This window comes from Protopterus annectens, chromosome 10.part0, assembly GCF_019279795.1.
Source record: "Protopterus annectens isolate FY-2018-M chromosome 10.part0, PAN1.0, whole genome shotgun sequence".
Lineage (NCBI taxonomy): Eukaryota > Metazoa > Chordata > Ceratodontiformes > Protopteridae > Protopterus > Protopterus annectens.
Genome location: NC_056744.1, coordinates 705,982,684 through 706,001,404, shown reverse-complemented (window position 1 = coordinate 706,001,404; position 18,721 = coordinate 705,982,684). Strand labels below are relative to the sequence as shown.

At 35.3% G+C, this 18,721-nt stretch overlaps 1 protein-coding gene across 2 annotated transcripts in view; it reads left to right on the top strand.

The window, feature by feature from the left end:
- Positions 1 to 18,721, top strand: part of LOC122813289 (FRAS1-related extracellular matrix protein 1-like) — a 1,751,891-nt gene that overhangs the window by 1,373,949 nt on the left and 359,221 nt on the right. Inside the window, exon 26 of one of the 2 annotated variants that reach the window (XM_044085535.1) lies at positions 10,291 to 10,492. The exons of the other annotated variant lie outside the window; for it this stretch is intronic. Within the exon in view, the coding sequence (XP_043941470.1) occupies positions 10,291 to 10,492 (202 nt within the window). The remainder of the gene's footprint in view (positions 1 to 10,290; positions 10,493 to 18,721) is intronic. 2 annotated transcript variants of the gene reach the window in all.

Genomic DNA, 18,721 nt, shown 5'->3' with positions numbered 1-18,721 from the left:
TTTTGCAGTTTTCTTAATATTTCTATTTTAAACAGTTTATAGATCCCTTATATTTTAGTAATGTAGAAATATTTTTGAAAAACCTAAAAGCAAATTTGCTTTCACATTTCTTTTACTATTGAATCACAGCATAGCAGTCAAGACTTAAAGATGTCTCAGACTTCAGAATAATTCATGTTATTTATCAAACCACGCATTTATTTATTTAATTTATTAATGTTTGCATCAGGACAGGTCTGTATTACTGTCAGTCCCAAACTATATGAGGAATCGTTTTGTGTATTGTAAAATAGATATGACCTTATTCACTACCTACTGCTGTCAGATTTAAAGGTACTGCATTTGACATATGATGCTCCTATGTTTACTGGAATGCTTCCCAACTTTTTTAAAATGAACTGCTAGACTGATTAACAAAGTTACTAAGGCAAATATTGTTTATTTACGTACAGAGATAATAAAAAAAATGAGAAGTTGGGCTCAATTGGGCAGTTTTGATTTTTTTTTTTTTTTTTTTACAAATATATTTGATAGGTGTTTATTTACTTACATAAATGATAAAAAAATAAGCAGCTACTTTTCATCTCTTAAAAATCCATATATTGCTAAACCTAGTCAAATGTTGTTGGATTCTAAATCTATGGGATGCGAACCATATTATCATTGTGTTTTTTGTCAATATGTGATTAAAACCAAGTCATTTTTTTGTAAAAAAAAATATTAATTAAATGTGATACTGCGTGGATGATATATTTGGCAATATGCTAACGTGAAGCTGTTGGTGAAATATCTGGACTTTTCAAACAGGCTTTCTCCTAACATGTTAGTGATTTAGGATGTAATAGGTTACGTAGTGCCTTGGTACACCACAGGGAACAACATTCAGGGGTTTTATTTAGTTCCATGGGTATTGATAAGGTAAGTTTCCATTCTCTTAACAAATTTAATATACTGAGGGTGCTACATGTTAAAGAAAAGAGATGAATAATTGATGTGGATGCCATATTTGATCTTTGTAAAAAATCTTTTTACCACAATATGACACTATATCCACAAGTAGTAAATTTATATATTGCTCCACTTAATATTAATTTATTTTGCTGTTTATATTATTTTGAAATTGTAATTATTTATTTTGTACCCTGTTTATCTATGTATTGGTTATTTTATTGATTTGGAGCCAATGATTATACATCTATATGAATATGTATACACACACTCACACAGACACACACACACACACACACACACACACACACACACACACACACACACACAGTCTCACCCACACCCAAGGCCATTTGGTGATGATTTCAGCACTGAGGAAGTTCCATTTTCAGAAACGAAACCTAGTTTGTTGTCATGGTCTTAGTTTCTATTGAATACTAAAGGAACTTGATGCTATGTTTATTTGGTGGAATATCATATTCATATATGTACCTACATTACCAGAGTTTGTGCATTGCTGTGTATGTATATCTATATTTAGAGACACAGACAGACAGAAAAAATAGAGACCTCTGTGTGTTTTATGTGTGTGTGTGTGTGTGTGTGTGTGTGTGTGTGTGTGTGTGTGTGTGTGTGTGTGTGCGCACGCATGCGAGAGAGAGTGCTGTATGTGCATACAAATAAAAGCATGAGCTTCCATAAAAAATAGAAGGTTGGATTATACATAAATATGGCTCACAATAACACATGCTGGCAAATAATCAAATGGACCACTTAAAATGGATTAATTATCAAAAATAAAATCTGTGTTACAGAAAGGTTAAGGTTTCGCTCCTGTTTTTTGAAGCTTCAGACACTACCCTAATTGTGTATATCAGGCCATACAAAAAACAGTGGTAGCAGTTGTTCCTATAAGCTCTAGTAGCTCAAAGGGATAAAACCCTGACTATGACCCAGGTGATCCAAGTTCGATCAGGGGCTGAGGTGCCTAATAGAGCTGGCAAGGAACAGAAAAACAGGGATGAAGATATAGAGCTCCTTGCTGTACGCACAAGGCACAATTACACACAAGCCATGATTCACAAGTGGACACCAGAGGTGTCTTCCCATAGTGTCACCCCATAAGTAGGCATGGATTGTCCTGATGGCTTATGACCCTTGCAGAAGTAAAAGACAACCTTGTGCGGATACTCATGATTGCACTTCCTACTTGCCGACCACTAACTGAGCATGCATCTGAAGGTGGGATGAGGGAAGACCAGTACACTGGACTTTAAGCGGCTCACTCCCTACCACATGACTGTCATCAGTGGGGGAATGAATCTGCTGATTAGTATCTCCTGGCAGAAAGAATGAGTCATCTGGGTGAAGGTAGAAGAGCCATTGGCTGGAGCCAATGAAAAGTGGAAAGAAAGAGAAGTCATCAGAGGGGGAATGAATCTGCTGATTAGGATCTCCTGACAGAAAGAATGAGTCAGCTGGGAGAAGTTAGAAGAGCCATTGGTTGGATTCAATGAAAAGTGGAAAGAAAAAGAAAAGAAGTGGATTTATATAACAATTCTGCCACTAGAATATGAAAGAGGGTACACTGTAAAATTACCCCAACGGTCAACACTAAGTTAAAACAAGCTCAGAATTGTTTATGTTAGTGTTTGGCATGCAACAGATGAAGACCTTTGCAGAGACTATGTGGGAAACTTTGATTCCCAGGGGAAGGTATTTCAAATCCTAATGTAGTTCTTCTACATCAGTTCTCATGCAGTTTAAGGGGGAAAAAGAAAAGAAAATGACTGAAGACTTTCACAGTCATGATGGGGAGCCCAACATTTACAAAATCTCCAGTGTTACTAATAAATAATGCTATTATAGAAAATAAGTCACTATGTGACACCAATCCTACATGTTTTGTGTTTATGCAGATGTATTTATGAGTAATCAGTTTGTGATTTTTCAACAACTAACTATATTTAGTGACTAACAAAAAATAGGACATTGTAAGTTTTCTAGAACTTTTTTATCAGATTTCTCCACTGTCTTATTCTATAGTAAGTCTTGTTCTTTGACAACTACACAAAATATGGATCTCCTTGATAGTCTCCTTTTTCTGGTACGAAAACAGTAAGATGAAACCACCAATCTGAAGAATGTTTAATAGTTCTTCATATTAATTTGTAGAAAGGGCTATTTCTACATTAACAACCCCCTCCCCCAGTCTCCGAGATAACTGAAAACTTTTTTTTTTCCCTGAAACACTGTGGGCTTAGAGTTCATCACATTTTTTGGCAGGAATTTGTTAAGTGTAGCCTCTGTCTCCCATGAAAGAACTGCATTGGACCTTGTTCACCCAAGTGAATAGGCATTTTAATTTTCCAATGGAATTTTTTTCCCAGCACTTTGTTTTAGTCTGCTGTGGCTGACTAATATTGCTGCAGAATTACAGTTCAAGCACTGTCCTATTTCTATATATGGTCTTGTCACAGTGAGGCACATGCCTTTTGCAAGATCTCCTTTCAGTTGTAAAGCTGTCCCTATTATGATTATGATAAGATGTTTAGTAATGCAGGAAATGCACATACAACACCAAGTGTAATGATCCCTGCAAAATTCAGTATCCCCAGGATTTCTGATCCTCAGAGATTCTAGGGTGCATGTCCCTTTAAATTTCTTAATGACACTTGAAGGTTATAATCACATCAGGGTTTTTTGCAGTCCTTTATGATATTTTTGACAGGGTAGCATGACCCTTTTATTTATTTAACATTTATTGAAATGGAAAGTGGGCTAATATCTGAAGAACGTTTAATATGACAAAATGTGACAAAATGTGTTTCCTAACTGTACTAGATCACAGAGGCACTTGTATCCACATGATACACATATGAAGAGATTGTACCCGAATTCAGGAACGAAAGTCAGAAGTGTACTAGTACACCAGAGTTAAAGAAGAAAATTCAGAGGTGCACTAGTACACCAGAGTTCAGGAACAAAATCCAGAAGTGCACTAGTACACCAGAGTTCAGGAACAAAATTCAGAAGTGCACTAGTACACCAGAGTTCAGGAACAAAATTCAGAAGTGCACTAGTACACCAGAGTTCAGGAATAAAATTCAGAAGTGCACTAGTACACCAGAGTTCAGGAACAAAATTCAGAAGTGCAAAAGTACACCAGAGTTAAGGAAGAAAATTCAGAAGTGCATTAGTACAGCAGAGTTCAGGAACAAAATTCAGAAGTGCACTAGTACACCAGAGTTCAGGAACAAAATCCAGAAGTGCACTAGTACACCAGAGTTCAGGAACAAAATTCAGAAGTGCACTAGTACACCAGAGTTCAGGAACAAAATTCAGAAGTGCACTAGTACACCAGAGTTCAGGAATAAAATTCAGAAGTGCACTAGTACACCAGAGTTCAGGAACAAAATTCAGAAGTGCAAAAGTACACCAGAGTTAAGGAAGAAAATTCAGAAGTGCACTAGTACAGCAGAGTTCAGGAACAAAATCCAGAAGTGCACTAGTACACCAGAGTTCAGGAACAAAATTCAGAAGTGCACTAGTACACCAGAATTCATGAACAAAATTCAGAAGTGCAAAAGTACACCAAAGTTCAGGAACAAAATCTAGACGTGCACTAGTACACTAGAGCATGGAAAAATGTGGAAGTTCACCAAGACACTCATATGGAGACTAGCAGCAATACGGCTTCTGTTTTGTTACTGGTCAGTAATGTCTGTCTTCTAGAAGAGAAGATGAACTGATGCCTTTTATCATGTTGTACAATGTGAAAGATTACTGTAGATCTAACCTGTCGCCTCTTCTGTGAGATACTGCATAAATTATAAACGTATATATGTTAAGCTTAAAGGAAAAGGTCATACACTTATCATAGTTTTGATATACAGGCAATGATAGAATACTACCATCGGCTGCTGTTGAGAAAAGAGGACTATTACTTAGTAGCACTCCAAAATAGAACAGTTACACTGTTTTTAAATTTTCTATTTTAAATTGCTATTCACCATTTCAGTGCCCTAAACAGCTTTAAGGAAATAATGCACCATACAGTAAACTCTCAGCCCCATGGGGATTGGTAGATGCTCGATAAAAGTAGTTTCTGGTTGCTTATTGTGCAGTTGGTGTACCTAGTTAGGTACTTAGGTACTTAGAATAAAACCAGACCAGAGGACAAAACATTAAATAAGGGAATGAAAAGGATGCTGGGAAAATGAATCTGCATGCACATCATGTAGAGTAAAATAAGATTTGTTGTATAGGGACAAATGTATGCGGTAATACATGATTTCAAGTTCAAACATTCAGAGGTTCATAGCACCACCTATAGGATGAGAATACTAGCCTAGGGCATTTATTAGGAGAGTGCAGATAGTCTATTCTGCTCTGACCCTGGCATATAAGACAGTCCACTCCAGCATGTTGAAACTTTGTATAATCTCCTATATGTTTGGTAGTCTGAAACTGATATTTGTAGAGGCTGCTGTAGTAACAAGACATTCACAATCTTTGTGATAAGACAGCAACAAAATTCTTGCTATAGTAAATCCAGCAATGAGTTTGTTGAGTCAGTGCAGTTTTTATCTTGCCTGATTGATCTAGTTTTTAATAAATTTACCTGGGTACTAGTTTTGGTGGTGCAACGGTTAGCATTGCCACCTCACAGCAAGAGGTTCTCCGGTTCGATTCTCGGCTGGGGTGCTTTCTGTACGGACTCTGCATGTCCTCCCTGTGGTCACGTGGGTTTCCTCTGGGTACTCCGGTTTCCTCCCACATCCCAAAGACATGCGGTAGGTGGATTTGACACTCTAAATTGGCCCTAGGTGTGTGTGTGTGTGTGTGTGTGTGTGTGTGTGTGTGTGTGTGTGTGCCTTCTGTGGAAGGTTGGACACCGGGCTGGCACCGGGGCACCGTAAAACTCCACTGCCAATCATGAGCAGACAGGTGATCCACTGTGGTGACCTAAAAAGCCAAAAGAAGAAGAAGAAGACTAGTTTACAATAAACAATAGAGACATGCAAAGCAAGGCTGAAACAACTTTTTCATAAGTAAGTAAAATGCAGTTACTTTCCCATTGCTGGATAACTTCTTTTAAAATTGCTTAGTATCTCTTTAAATTTCTCAGAACCTCTTTACTTCAGTCGGCATTACATATCTTGTATGTATAATATATATATAGCCTTTTGCAAATTGTATAATTGCTATGCTTTCTCTGTGTGTGTAAATGGTACTCATACATAGCTCATAATTTGTCCTCATTTTCATTGTGCTAAATAATTTTAATTGAACTATTTACATATTATTGTTGCTTTTTTACACTGCAGTAATTTATCTCAGCTTTCTTTGCACCCTATCAAGCTCTCTTTAATTTTATAATTTGCATTAATTTATCTCAGTGTTCTTATATACTCTGTTAACTTTCACTGCTGCTTACTTTCACTTGGCCTTGCTGAACCCAGGTCATGTTCGAAAAGAGTTAGGAGACCAGTCCACCCACAAGGTTAACAAATTGCAATAACTAACAATAAATAAATGAATAAATAAATAAATGACTTCTAAACTCATCAGATGGTCTAACTTATTCTTCTCAAGTAATAGTAATACAGGAGTGGTATGTTGCTTAGCCTGCTCAGAGTTTTGGTTCGCTTGCTCCCAAAGTACATTTTGGATGGTGTGGCAGTTGATTTTATTGGTTTACATTGCTCAAGGGCCTGTAAATTGTTTTTGTAATTTCAGAGCACTTGTGTAAGACTTATATTAATGAGGACATAGCATTTAGGTTTCCAATTCTTTGCTACCCCTGCTATGAAGAAGATACATCAACTGTAAACCGTTGTTTACTATTACATATGTGTGGCAAAACATTGCAATACACTCATAATACATAAGAAACATAGGTATTTCACATTTGTTTTAGTAGAAGAAGCATGTAGTTAATAAATATTAACTTTGTAAAGTTATGAAAATTATTAGTCAAATAAACTGAAGTCTAAACATGGCAGGAATGTTTGATTATGCATATTATACACATTTTTTTCAACTACAGCCACTGGCGAATAAGTTTGTTACAACCAATATATTGTTTAATTTTGTTGCATTTCTATTATGTATTCCAGCTCACATGAAAAAATAATCCACTGTAACAGCCTTGTTATGTCAGCAAGTAACTCACTGTTTTCATTAAACTCTTCAAGAGCACAGTTTCTTAAAGTTTTGACAAAGCTGCATATTTCTTAAAGTGTTATCCTTGCTGCTATTTGGAAGTCATACAATGTCATGGGGCTAAGAAACCTAAATACTCCAGACTGCAGTTATTTATGCAACTTAATCAGTCAGATGCTTACATGAAAGTGTGTTTTCCCAAGGATGTGCATATTTTCTGAATAGCTTTAACACATCTGAACAACATATTCTAAATATTTCTCAGTGGTATAAAATTCATCATTTTGGTTGAGCTGCTATGATGTAAACTGCCAGTGCATTTTATGTACTATCTTTAGAGACTCCATAATAAACAAGATTTATTTGCTGACACTGCATATTTTTAGCTGTGGCCTATAAGAATCTCTCTCTCTCTCCCTATGTGTGTATGTATGTGTGTGTATATATATATATATATATATATATATATATATATATATATATATATATAATATATCTCTAAACTGGCACAGATTTGCTAGGAAGAACAACAGGAATATGAACATGTCATGTTTCTAAATGTATACAACAGTAATTACTTGTCAACAGCTGTATTGCCTGCTTAATCAAAACAGTAAGAGACACCTTTATATCCCTAAATATGTAACGCAAGTATGAGTATGTTTCCCCCTGTTTAGCAAAAGCATTTAATTCAACATGCCTTCCATTTTAAATAGCTTAATTCACAACTTTTAATCTTTCACTGTAATTTAGTGACAATTTGCTTTAAGGCTTTAAAAACTGCTCAAAGCCTAAGATGTCACATTAATTTAATACTGCAAAATTAGTGTAGGCCTACTTAAACGAGATGTAAGCTGGTCTTTCGATTTGTCTTTGGTCCATTAAGCTTGAGGACAGCTAAATGCAAGAGGGGAAGGAAGCAATTAAATGGAATTGAATTTCCTGCACTAAATCAGCTTTCTTAAACAAAACTGTTCACCAGTTAAATAAAAATAAATAAATAAATAAAAGACAAGCTAACTGGTATTTTGCTAATGCAGCAGAGGTCATGCAGTTCTCAGATGTTTGGGGAAATGAGTTTTCAGGCATTTGCTTCTAACCAGGTATTACAATTATAACAGTCTGTCAATATTCTGCTTTACAGTGCATCAGACATGCTGTAAGAACAGCTGTCCTCCTGGGAAAGGAAACACTACAGGGAAGAAAAATCTCAGTGGTACAGCTGAACCATGCTGGTATAGGACAGTTGTCATTTCTACTTTTGGCAGAACTCTACTGTTGCAAGGCTAACAGTTGCTGTGTTACTCTGTTAGACATTGCAAGAGTAGATGTTGGTCAGCAGATGGTATGAAGGATTCAGCACATTACTTTTTGATCATATTTTGATTTTTGTCTAAAAAGAAATTACTGGGAAATTTGACCAAAACAATAACATATCAGCTTTTCAGTACACCAGGATATTCACATCTCAGTTTGTATAGTCTTCCTTAAAGCATTCCATATTATAGCAAAAGTCACTTTATAGTAACAAGGCATTGTGGTTAATATCACTGTCATAGAGTTCTGATGAAAAAATGCCTTTTTCAACAGTTTAGCAAAGCACCAAAAGGGATACAAGGCAGTTTATATCAATATGCAAAGAAGACAATAGCATTAGAACCTTGAAGTGCAGTCCTTAGTTATTCAGATCTGCTCCCTATGTCCCAATTATATTATATAACTGCATTTACAACTTTATTCACTGCAGTCAGGTATCAACTCCCCAAACACACACACACACACACACACACACACACACACACACACACACACACACACACACACAGTTAAATTAGATTGTTTCTTTTTTTATTTGCCTTAGTGGAAGTTGTCCCTTAACTCTACAGGTGCAGTATGCTTGTCTTCTGTACCCACTGCTATTTTGGCATCCTTGTTAGCAGATGAATGTGAAGCCACTGGCAGAATGTGCACTGTAATACTGCACTACATCCAGAAGTATTTGTTGTAATTAGTATATATAGTCACTAACAGTTCTGCGGGGATAAGACTTTGGTTATAAATATAAAGGTATAACTGCATGTTACTGTATGGAATATTGAATGCTGGCAGTGCTAGCTAGGATGCATTATCTGAGTTATTAAATAAAGCTGTTAAATGTCAGAATATCTCTTGGTAGAAAAAGTACTTTGTATCTCTGGACAGCTACACTTGTCACACTGTCAAACTTGGTTTTCAAAATCTTGCTCGTCAGTGTTAGATGGCATTATTAATTTAAGTGATGTCACTGAATCATACATCTTTCTATACATTAAAGGAACACTTCCAGAAGTCTAAATATTAAGTGCAGCTTCATATAGCACAAAGAACACTTTTAACTGTCTGCAGCTTTGTATTGCATAAACACTTTACTATCCAGTAGTTTAGTTATAAAGTAATGCAAAGTACTTCATTTGTAAATTTCATTTCTTGTAGATTTCCGTTGCAATAATATCTGCAGCAACAGCAATTGTTTGCAGAAAGCAGTCTCATACAGTTCAAAAATACAATGTGAGCTACAGAGAACATTGTTGATTAATGGTATCACTGAAGGTGTATGAAGAGTGACTATTTGTCTCATATTAAACTAATTGTAACAGATTTGGACCAAGAGGTTTAACTTTTCACCACCCATTGTCGTTCACAAGTGGTGGTTTATCACTGACAGTAGTGCGCTAGCAAATAAGGAAACAAAGACGTAGAGGCATTGATTAGAATATAGTGCACAGTGCTAGGTTGTCACATGGAAAGGCTAAGACAAATAGGCTAATGAGAGTAAGTGAAGCCATGTCAAAGGAAAAAAATATGTCATGGAGACTTATGATTCTTCCAGCATGGCACACTGTTAAGCTTCCTGAACCAGCCATTCTTATGATAATAAGACTTCATTTTGACAGTGTGGATATTGTACAGCTCTTTACAACTGCTACATTCATTTAGTGCTGTAAGGGTGAGTCAGGCACCTTAGCTCAAAACACTTAATTGGTGTGGGTAATAATTTATGCTATTTTCTGTAAACCAAGCCCCTTGTGGCTTCTCAGGACATTTTTTCACATTTACATTTTAACATTAACTGATTCTTTTATGTGAACTACATTATCAATCATATTTGAAATGTTGGTTTTGATTGCATTATAGATTGAACACATTGACAAAGCTTCACCAAGAATCATTATTAACAAAGTTGCAACCACAGTAGAACAACTGAAAGATGGCAGATCTGTAATTTATATCACATCAAAAAACTTGAAGGCATCTGATATTGATAGCAAAGATGAAGACCTTATTTTCACAGTTCTGCGAATGCCATACTATGGATATCTAGAAAATGCAAAAACAGGTATGGCCACTTGTGTTATTTCTAGTAGAGAAAACATCTATGTCTTAACAGTTTACTGCAGCATCTGCAGTAAAATGTAAAAAAAATATATATATATATTTTTACACGTATTCATATTCATTTATTTATTGTGAAAAAAGAAATGCAAGAAAGAAAAATATTGACTAATTCCCAAGTCTGTTGAATTTATCACTGTCTGTATCTTTAAAATATAGGCTATGATGGCAGTTAAGGCCTACTTTGTCATCTACAGTTTATTCCAGTATCATTTCATGGAGCCATATTCTGAAGGAAGGGCATTATTAAATGCACAAACAGATGGATTCCATTATATACATTTTCAGAGTAGGTATGTATGATAAACGTTATAGGTGTTCTTCATATCCCTGCTATTTCATCTGGTAGTATAAGCTGAAGAAGCACACAGTGACCAGGTGTATAACCTGAAGCCATGCTGTTGCTGTGTGGAGACTGAGCATCACACGTGTACAGTCACATTTTATTGTGTGCAGTCACAGTCTTACAGGTCCCTGATTTACATTAAATATAGATGATGATTTTACATGGGTAAATTGGTAGTTCAATACTCATTTTGTAATGTCCATTGCATGAGGTAGCAAGTCCAATGCATAGCCAGTCTATGTGTAGTTACTGTACAACTGCCCATAACTAATTATTTAAGTGGCACAGCGCTGATGGTGTTTTTAGCTTTCGGTAATTTATTTGTCGATGTATTTATTTTTATTTCTTGGCTTTTTGGAACTTCAGACTCATTTGTTAGTTAATAGTTTCTTATACAGTGCCATTGTTCAAAATAAGAATGCAAAGTGATTCATTTTCCATACAGACATACCAACATTGCCACAGTATAATATAACTGTAAATTAATTTTCTTTTTCAGGGGTATCAGTGTCCTTAACCATAGAATGTCTGGGTCTCAAATGGTCAGAATGTTTCTTATATGAATATAGTGAAATTGTATCCTTTAACTCAGTAATAAACTGGATCATTTTTTATGATACTAACTGAAATGTATTTAGAACATCATCTAATGATATCTCAGAAATACACCAAATATTCCTCTTTGAATATCTTTTTTGTTAAGTATGCCATGTTCTAACTTCTGTAAGTACTCTTTCTTTCAGTATGTCCCACTCAGGGTTTGATTCATCAGGAACAGCCTAGTTCTCATTTGACTGTTCAAGAATACTTTTGCAGGTGATGCTACCATGATGGTGCAAAATGGAGGTATCTATACCGTAACACAAGCATGGAAATCTTATCCTTACCATGTTCTCACTTTGTAATGTAAGGTTGCATAATTTGTCCATGCCTGTCTTAAAAGTTTGTACAATCCTTTCAGCTAAGCCATCGTTTGCCAGACGACCTTGTCCACTACTACAATGGACTATTCCGATTTACTTAACAAAATGATACAACTCTTCTCATTTAAAGTATGGCACATTATCATGAAAATATGTTCTGTATGTTCATGTAAATGATAAGTAATAAATACTCGTCTTAACTAAGTAACTGTAACTTGAAACATAGTTTCTGTCATACAGAATTCTTTTAGAAATTTCAGATGTGCACCAACCAAAATCATAAATACGGTATTAGCAATAGTCCTGCAATATCGATATATAATCTTCTCCAACATCAACCTGGAAATTCCTATGGGTGTAATGCTGTTTGTCTTGTCATTTTTGTTGTTTCTAGCATATACCTTCAATTTCTTCAAGTACCTTTGGTAACAGGACAAGTTTTCTATCTAGTGATTTCATTTTAACAATACCAAGACAGCTTTTCTGGAGTTATTCCGATAGAGACCTTCATATTTTTCATGGAATGATTACAAAAGTCCACAACAGGGAAACCAGCCTTTTATAACAAAACTCAGATCTCTTGACAGTTATTATTCTGTTAAAGTTGCACATGTAGAATCGTAACTATGATGGGGTGACATAGGCAGCCACACCAGGTGCAAGGTGTTAGGGATATATTTATTTCTGAATGCTTGCATGGAAATGAATTTTCTTCCATGGCTAAAGAGCTTGCTTCAGCACTTCATGTGTGAAGGCTTGCTAATATTTATAACTAGAAAACACACACACACACACACACACACACATATATATATATATATATATATATATATATATATATATATAGAATGGCACCAGCTATTATTGCAGCTTTAATATGTACATCTTGGAAATATTTCTCATTAAAAGCGTTCACAGTATTGTGTCTTCTTTCTGTGCCTTTATCTGAAATTTCTAGTAACACGGTTCTTGGAAGTCCATCTGCATTGCTTGGATTTTTCGAATCTCTCTAATCTGTTTGCCAGTGGGGTTGGGATGGTGGCCTAATGGTTAAGGTGTTTGCCTTACAAATGCAAGGTACATGGTTTGAATTTCATAGGGGACAATTGGCTAGGCTTAAATGGCTCGCAAGGGCAGCTAGCCTAGTACTAATCTATGAACCTATGAACTAAACAATAGTAATACTCTGTTATAAATAATCAACCTGGATTTTCTATACAGAGATATTCATGGAATTCTTCACTCCAAAAATAAATAAAGTGCTACATTCTTGATTTAGGAATACTTTCTCTCAGTAGAAGAATTACTGAAGAATATACAGTAGGCCTTTTATCCCCAGAAGACATGACATTTTGAAACAGGGCCTTAAGCACAAGTATTGCATACAAATAGCCCTGGTAATTCTAGATCATGGTATACTAATGGTTTATCATAAATCAGAATATCTTTACATTTCCAGAAAGTGTTTTCTTTTTTTTCCAAATTAAATTGTATTGCCAGGGTACATTTTCTTTTCATTACGTATAAAAAGTTGTACTTTGGTTAGGCAAAAGCTTTCTATAATTATTAGTCAGCATAAGAAATAACTTTTTCATGTATGTGAATATTTGGGAGATGGAAAATCTTCACTTTATCTATGGAAGAGTATATCCTTTCATGACAAGAACATGCCCTAAATATTGTTTGGAACTTGCCAAACTCACATTTTAATTTTTAAACACTGAGTCCATAGTCTTAGAACACATGAGTGCCTCATATAAATTACGGAGATAGCTGCTTTTCCTTTTTCCAGTATGTCAGTAAATCATCCAAATATACATCTAGATTTTAATTTCTGAGTAAGTTTTCCATAATTCTTAAAAAAATAAATAAATTAATAAATTGTGTTGAAATCATATTGAATGGTGGTCCTTTATATGCCGTAACATTCTGTGTATTAATTGTTGCATGTTTTATCATTGCCATTATAATTGTCAGCATGTAATTGATAAACAGATGGTTGGTCTTTTTTAGAGAATGCATTTCTTCCATTCAGTATGGCTTTCAGCTTTCCATGTGAGGGTGAAGATAAGCCTCAGTACTTTTAGCCTGGTTGACAGTCAACTTACAGTGGGCTCTGACTCAAGTAATGTTACCCTCTTCTTTAGAAAAGAAACAATTGCAGCTGTCCATTCACTTTGGACTAATAGTTTCATTTTCACTTCTCTCCAGCTATTTATGAATGTATTCTTGAACTTCAAGTGGTAGCGATCTACTTTTATAAAACTTGGGTACTGTAGCCTGATTCAGCACTCGTGACTTTTATATCACACACTATTCCCACTTCCTTACTTTCAGCCTATAATTCAGACACTTTTGTGACAATTTAAATCACTCACCACACTTTGGCTCACAAACATACTGCATTTCCATTTTAATTTTATGGCCGACACTACTTCTTCTTGCAGAAAGCTGGTCTTTCACAATTTCCTATAGCAAGCAGAAATATTAGCTTTGATTTTTCATACCTTTGTGTATTTCCCCCAACAATTATTTTAAGCACTGTTCTATAAGAATTTTGTTAGGAAACAATGCATAAAACATTTTTTCATGTGTCACACCTATGCTGCATCTGTATCAGTTTCCATGTTTGTTTTTTTATAATTTATAATAAAGGCAGGCAAAAACATTGCACTTACATTTTGACAACCTACTAATAAAATAAAATTAATTAAAAACAAGTCCCAGCAGACAGAGGTAAAAAAAATTATATTTAATAGGAAATAGTAAGCGCTTTCACAATAAAAAATCGCTTCATCAGACAAACAACATTACATAAGCACACACTTTTAAATCAAAAGCAACCTATCAAAACATTCCATCTCACAGAATCAATTAACATTTAAAGAGTCAACATCATAAAAGAACACATACATTGATTAATGCTTGAGTGGGCGTGCATATAAAAATGACTTTAAAGAAACATTATCATTAATGCCAGGGGCTTTATCTGCTTTAAAAGTATCCATTTCTGATCACATGCTTTTTGCTGTCCTAACAAAATAAATTGATTCTCCAACTTCTCAGTCGATTTTCTGGATTTGCCTTCTGGTTTGTGGAATTTGCTCCTTTTAAATATAACTTTTTACCTCTGTCTTCTGGGACTTTGCATTGTTTTTAATTAATTGTATTTATTTCTTTGTACATTTGCTCAGTTCCATTAGCCTAGCTGCATTTTTATCTGGTTTTAATATTACTAATAAGATAGGCAGTTAATTCTACTTCCACATAATTTCTCTTCTTTCCATACATACCGTTTTGCTATGGTAACTATATTTTTCATTAACTGTAACTGCAATTTACTGTAATATGATCTCTTTAGGTGTCAAAGATTTTCACAATGGTATTGTTTATCCTTTTTGTAATTATAGACTTGTGGATGGTGGATATTTTCTGTTACATTAAAAAAAACGTTTCATCTTGGGCTGGATTCACCTGCATTTGTGCTCTATGTACTGTGCTAACAAATACCGTTTTCTTCCTCAACTGTTGCTTCTTCTGTCTGCAGTCTTCATGGTTAAAACAATGTCCACTGTCCCTTAAAATATTAATTTGATTATGAAAGTAGTTTTCTTTTCCAAGCTTCATAATGCATACTATTTATGAATTTCAGTACATCATCAAAACTCAGCCAATGCTTTTTTGAAGGAATGTAATTTGCAAAAAAAAATGCTCAACATTTTTAACATCTGCAGAAAACAACTTTTTGGCTGGTTTAAATTCTTCTGTTCTTCCATAATATATATTCTCTAATAGTTACACAAATACTTTTGTTTATGGAACCCTGCCCCCAGCATGAAATAAACATCAGTTGACATGTGGTCAGATGTAATTACCAGTCAGTATAAACAAACATGCAAAGAACACATAAACAAAGAGTACAATAAACATATTAACGCAATGATTATGATATTAATAATAAACTACCGAAGTACCCAAAACATACTGGGGCAGTATTCATAGATTGCTCATTTGTAACCTGCATAACTGTCAAAAGTAGAAATATTGACTTGTCACTCTAACTGAAACTCCACTTCTGCAATTCCCAGGAGCAGTATCCCGTACCACTAACTTCAAAAATTAAGTAATCAACCCGGGAAAAAAAGATGTCCCCTCTTTACAGGAGGCCAGCTATCCATATTACTGTCCTGACCACCTAAACAGACTACTCAACTGTAAATGCATTAGGAGGATAGGAGGGCTTGCTACACTCACCCTCAATAAAGAAGCACTTAATATTGTTACAGAATTTTTAATTTACCTTCTCCCTTTCTTACTAATACCTCACATCCTTCCTCCTCTAACCACAAATCTCCTTTCATCCTCAATCCATGTCCTAACTCCCTCACAAGCTTCCCTTCCTGCTCTAAACAGCCTGTCCAAAGGCCTGGCAGGCATCACCAGAAAAAAACATCTTCTCCTGCTAACCTCTTATAGTTTCTTTAAAGTCAGAAATCTTTTTCTTATTTTTTCTTTAATCGTGTCATGCCTGTTGCTTGAAACTACTTTACTAACTGAGCACTGATTGCCCTCCATGCACATCAGCAGTGTAATTTATACTGGTACGTATGTTTTTATAGATCCCCAGTGCTTACATACCCATCTCTGTATACCACACATCAATATTATTCACTGAGCTATTTTTATAAAGACCATATAGTTATATGCATAGCACAGTACACCGCATGTTAATATACTATATTAACCTTTTATACCTGTGTGTTAACTTATTTATATAGAAACCAACACATACATGCATAGCTCAGTGTACCACTCAACTATATTGTTTATTAAGCTTTTGTACTGGTATGTTGACTTGTTTATATAGAAACCCCACACTCATGTGCATAGCTCAGTGTACCACTCAACTATAAACTTTATTAACCTTTTATACTGGTGTGTTAACTTGTTTATATAGAAACCCCGCACTTACACACATAGCTTTATTGTACTACAAGACTATATACTTCATTCGCCTTTTATACTGGTATGTGAGTTTACTTTTAAAGACACTCTGCACTTTCATGCATATCTCAGTAAGTCACGTGACTACATATACATTATTCAACTTTTATATGGGTGTGTGAGCTTGTTTACAGAGAAATCCTGCTGTATGACCATAGCTGTGCATGCTACATAAAAATATACCTTATTCACCTTTTGTCCTGTCTTGTGAGATTCTTCCTATAAAGCCATGTGCTTATATGCATATCCCAGTATAGTACACAATATGCTGGATTCACCTTTTATACAGGTGTGTGAGCTTCATTTATAGATGTACTGTACTTATGGGTATACATCAGAATACCACACAACTATATCTCATATTTACCTTTTATATTGGGGTGTGAGCTTGTTTTTATAGATACCCTGTACTTACAGACTTAACTAAGTATTTCACATGACTATATACTTTACATTTTAACTTCATCTTACCAACTTAATTGAAAATATTTACCTATAACAACAGACTGACAGATGGTAACTACATACTGTAACTTTCCTATGTCTGAAGCATTCCCGAACAGTTAACATGTTATAGGTGTATACATGACATCTTAAGTTCTTTAATTGCCATGTATATTTCTTCATCTATGCTTCACAACTCTGAAAAGAAAAGGTTCTTCTGTCTTGTAAACTATAGCAAACTGCATACCACATTCACTACAAGCAGCTGCTACAGTTTATGCTGCACATGGAGTGCTAATGCACTTCACTTTTGACTGCAAATTTAATACCAGCTTTCATTTCTGAAATCCAGTAATGCACTTAAGATCGATCGTCATGTGCTTTTCATGCACATTCATTCTTTCTGAATTGGACAACTGTCCCCTTTGCCCTACCCTAGCTATGCTTCTGGTAGCCCAATTAGTAATGAAAGGCATCTTATCCAAGTCAAGAGAGCTTGTGATTGCCCTATACTCTGTCCTGATCAGAGTAATTATAAAACATAATGCCCCTTTTAGTATATATATATCTATTGAAGTACATCATGCAGCTAGAAAGAATCCAGAGGTTTCTAACTAAAAATGACACCAGGCTATACCCTCAGCCACCAAGAGAAGCTTGTAGTTCTATCCTTATACTCTTAAAAAGAGTCCTGAGGGATAATTTATGTCTAGTATTATGGGCTTTAAATGATCCCACCTTTCTTAATCTTCCACACCTTCAGAAAACATCTAGCTCAATGATCACTCAACCAAAGACTTGACTGTTCTCCAAAACAGTAAATACTACGCCATGGAAGGACAGATTTTGTACTCAAAGCTTGTCCCATCTCCCTAATAGTTTTCCACTGCATATAAAATAAAGCTATTGTCTTGCTTCCATTAAGTCAAACCATGCTAACTGGGATGGGTGCATGGAAAGTCATCTGCGGTATGACTTCTTTTGACTTTCTGCAGACAGGAGGTGTCCTATAATTATGGATTTGGCAATATGATTATGACCCATGGGCTTGTTCTGTCTTGTAAATACTATGAATCTATGAATGTGTATTTAGCTAACATGGGAATCAATTAATAACTTCTACAAAGATGTTGTATGGAGATACTGCAACACTGCAATCAGATTCTGAACAAAATCTTCAGCGAGTGAGAGGGGTCTGGAAAGCACAACTGAAGGCATAAGGGAGGAAAAAAATTATAGGTACGATGGTGATCCTGGCAGCAAATGGGAGAAGTCAGATGAAAACTGAGATAGAAAAGAAAATACAGGAAAAGGTTAACAGCTTCAAGGAGGGAGCTGGGAGGAGGGATTCAAGAGTAGGGAAGCCGAAATGTTAAGATGAGAGCTAGAATCAGAGGTGTCACAGCCAAATAACACAAACTGTTGAAGGTAGTCTGTGACAGAACAATGCTACGAA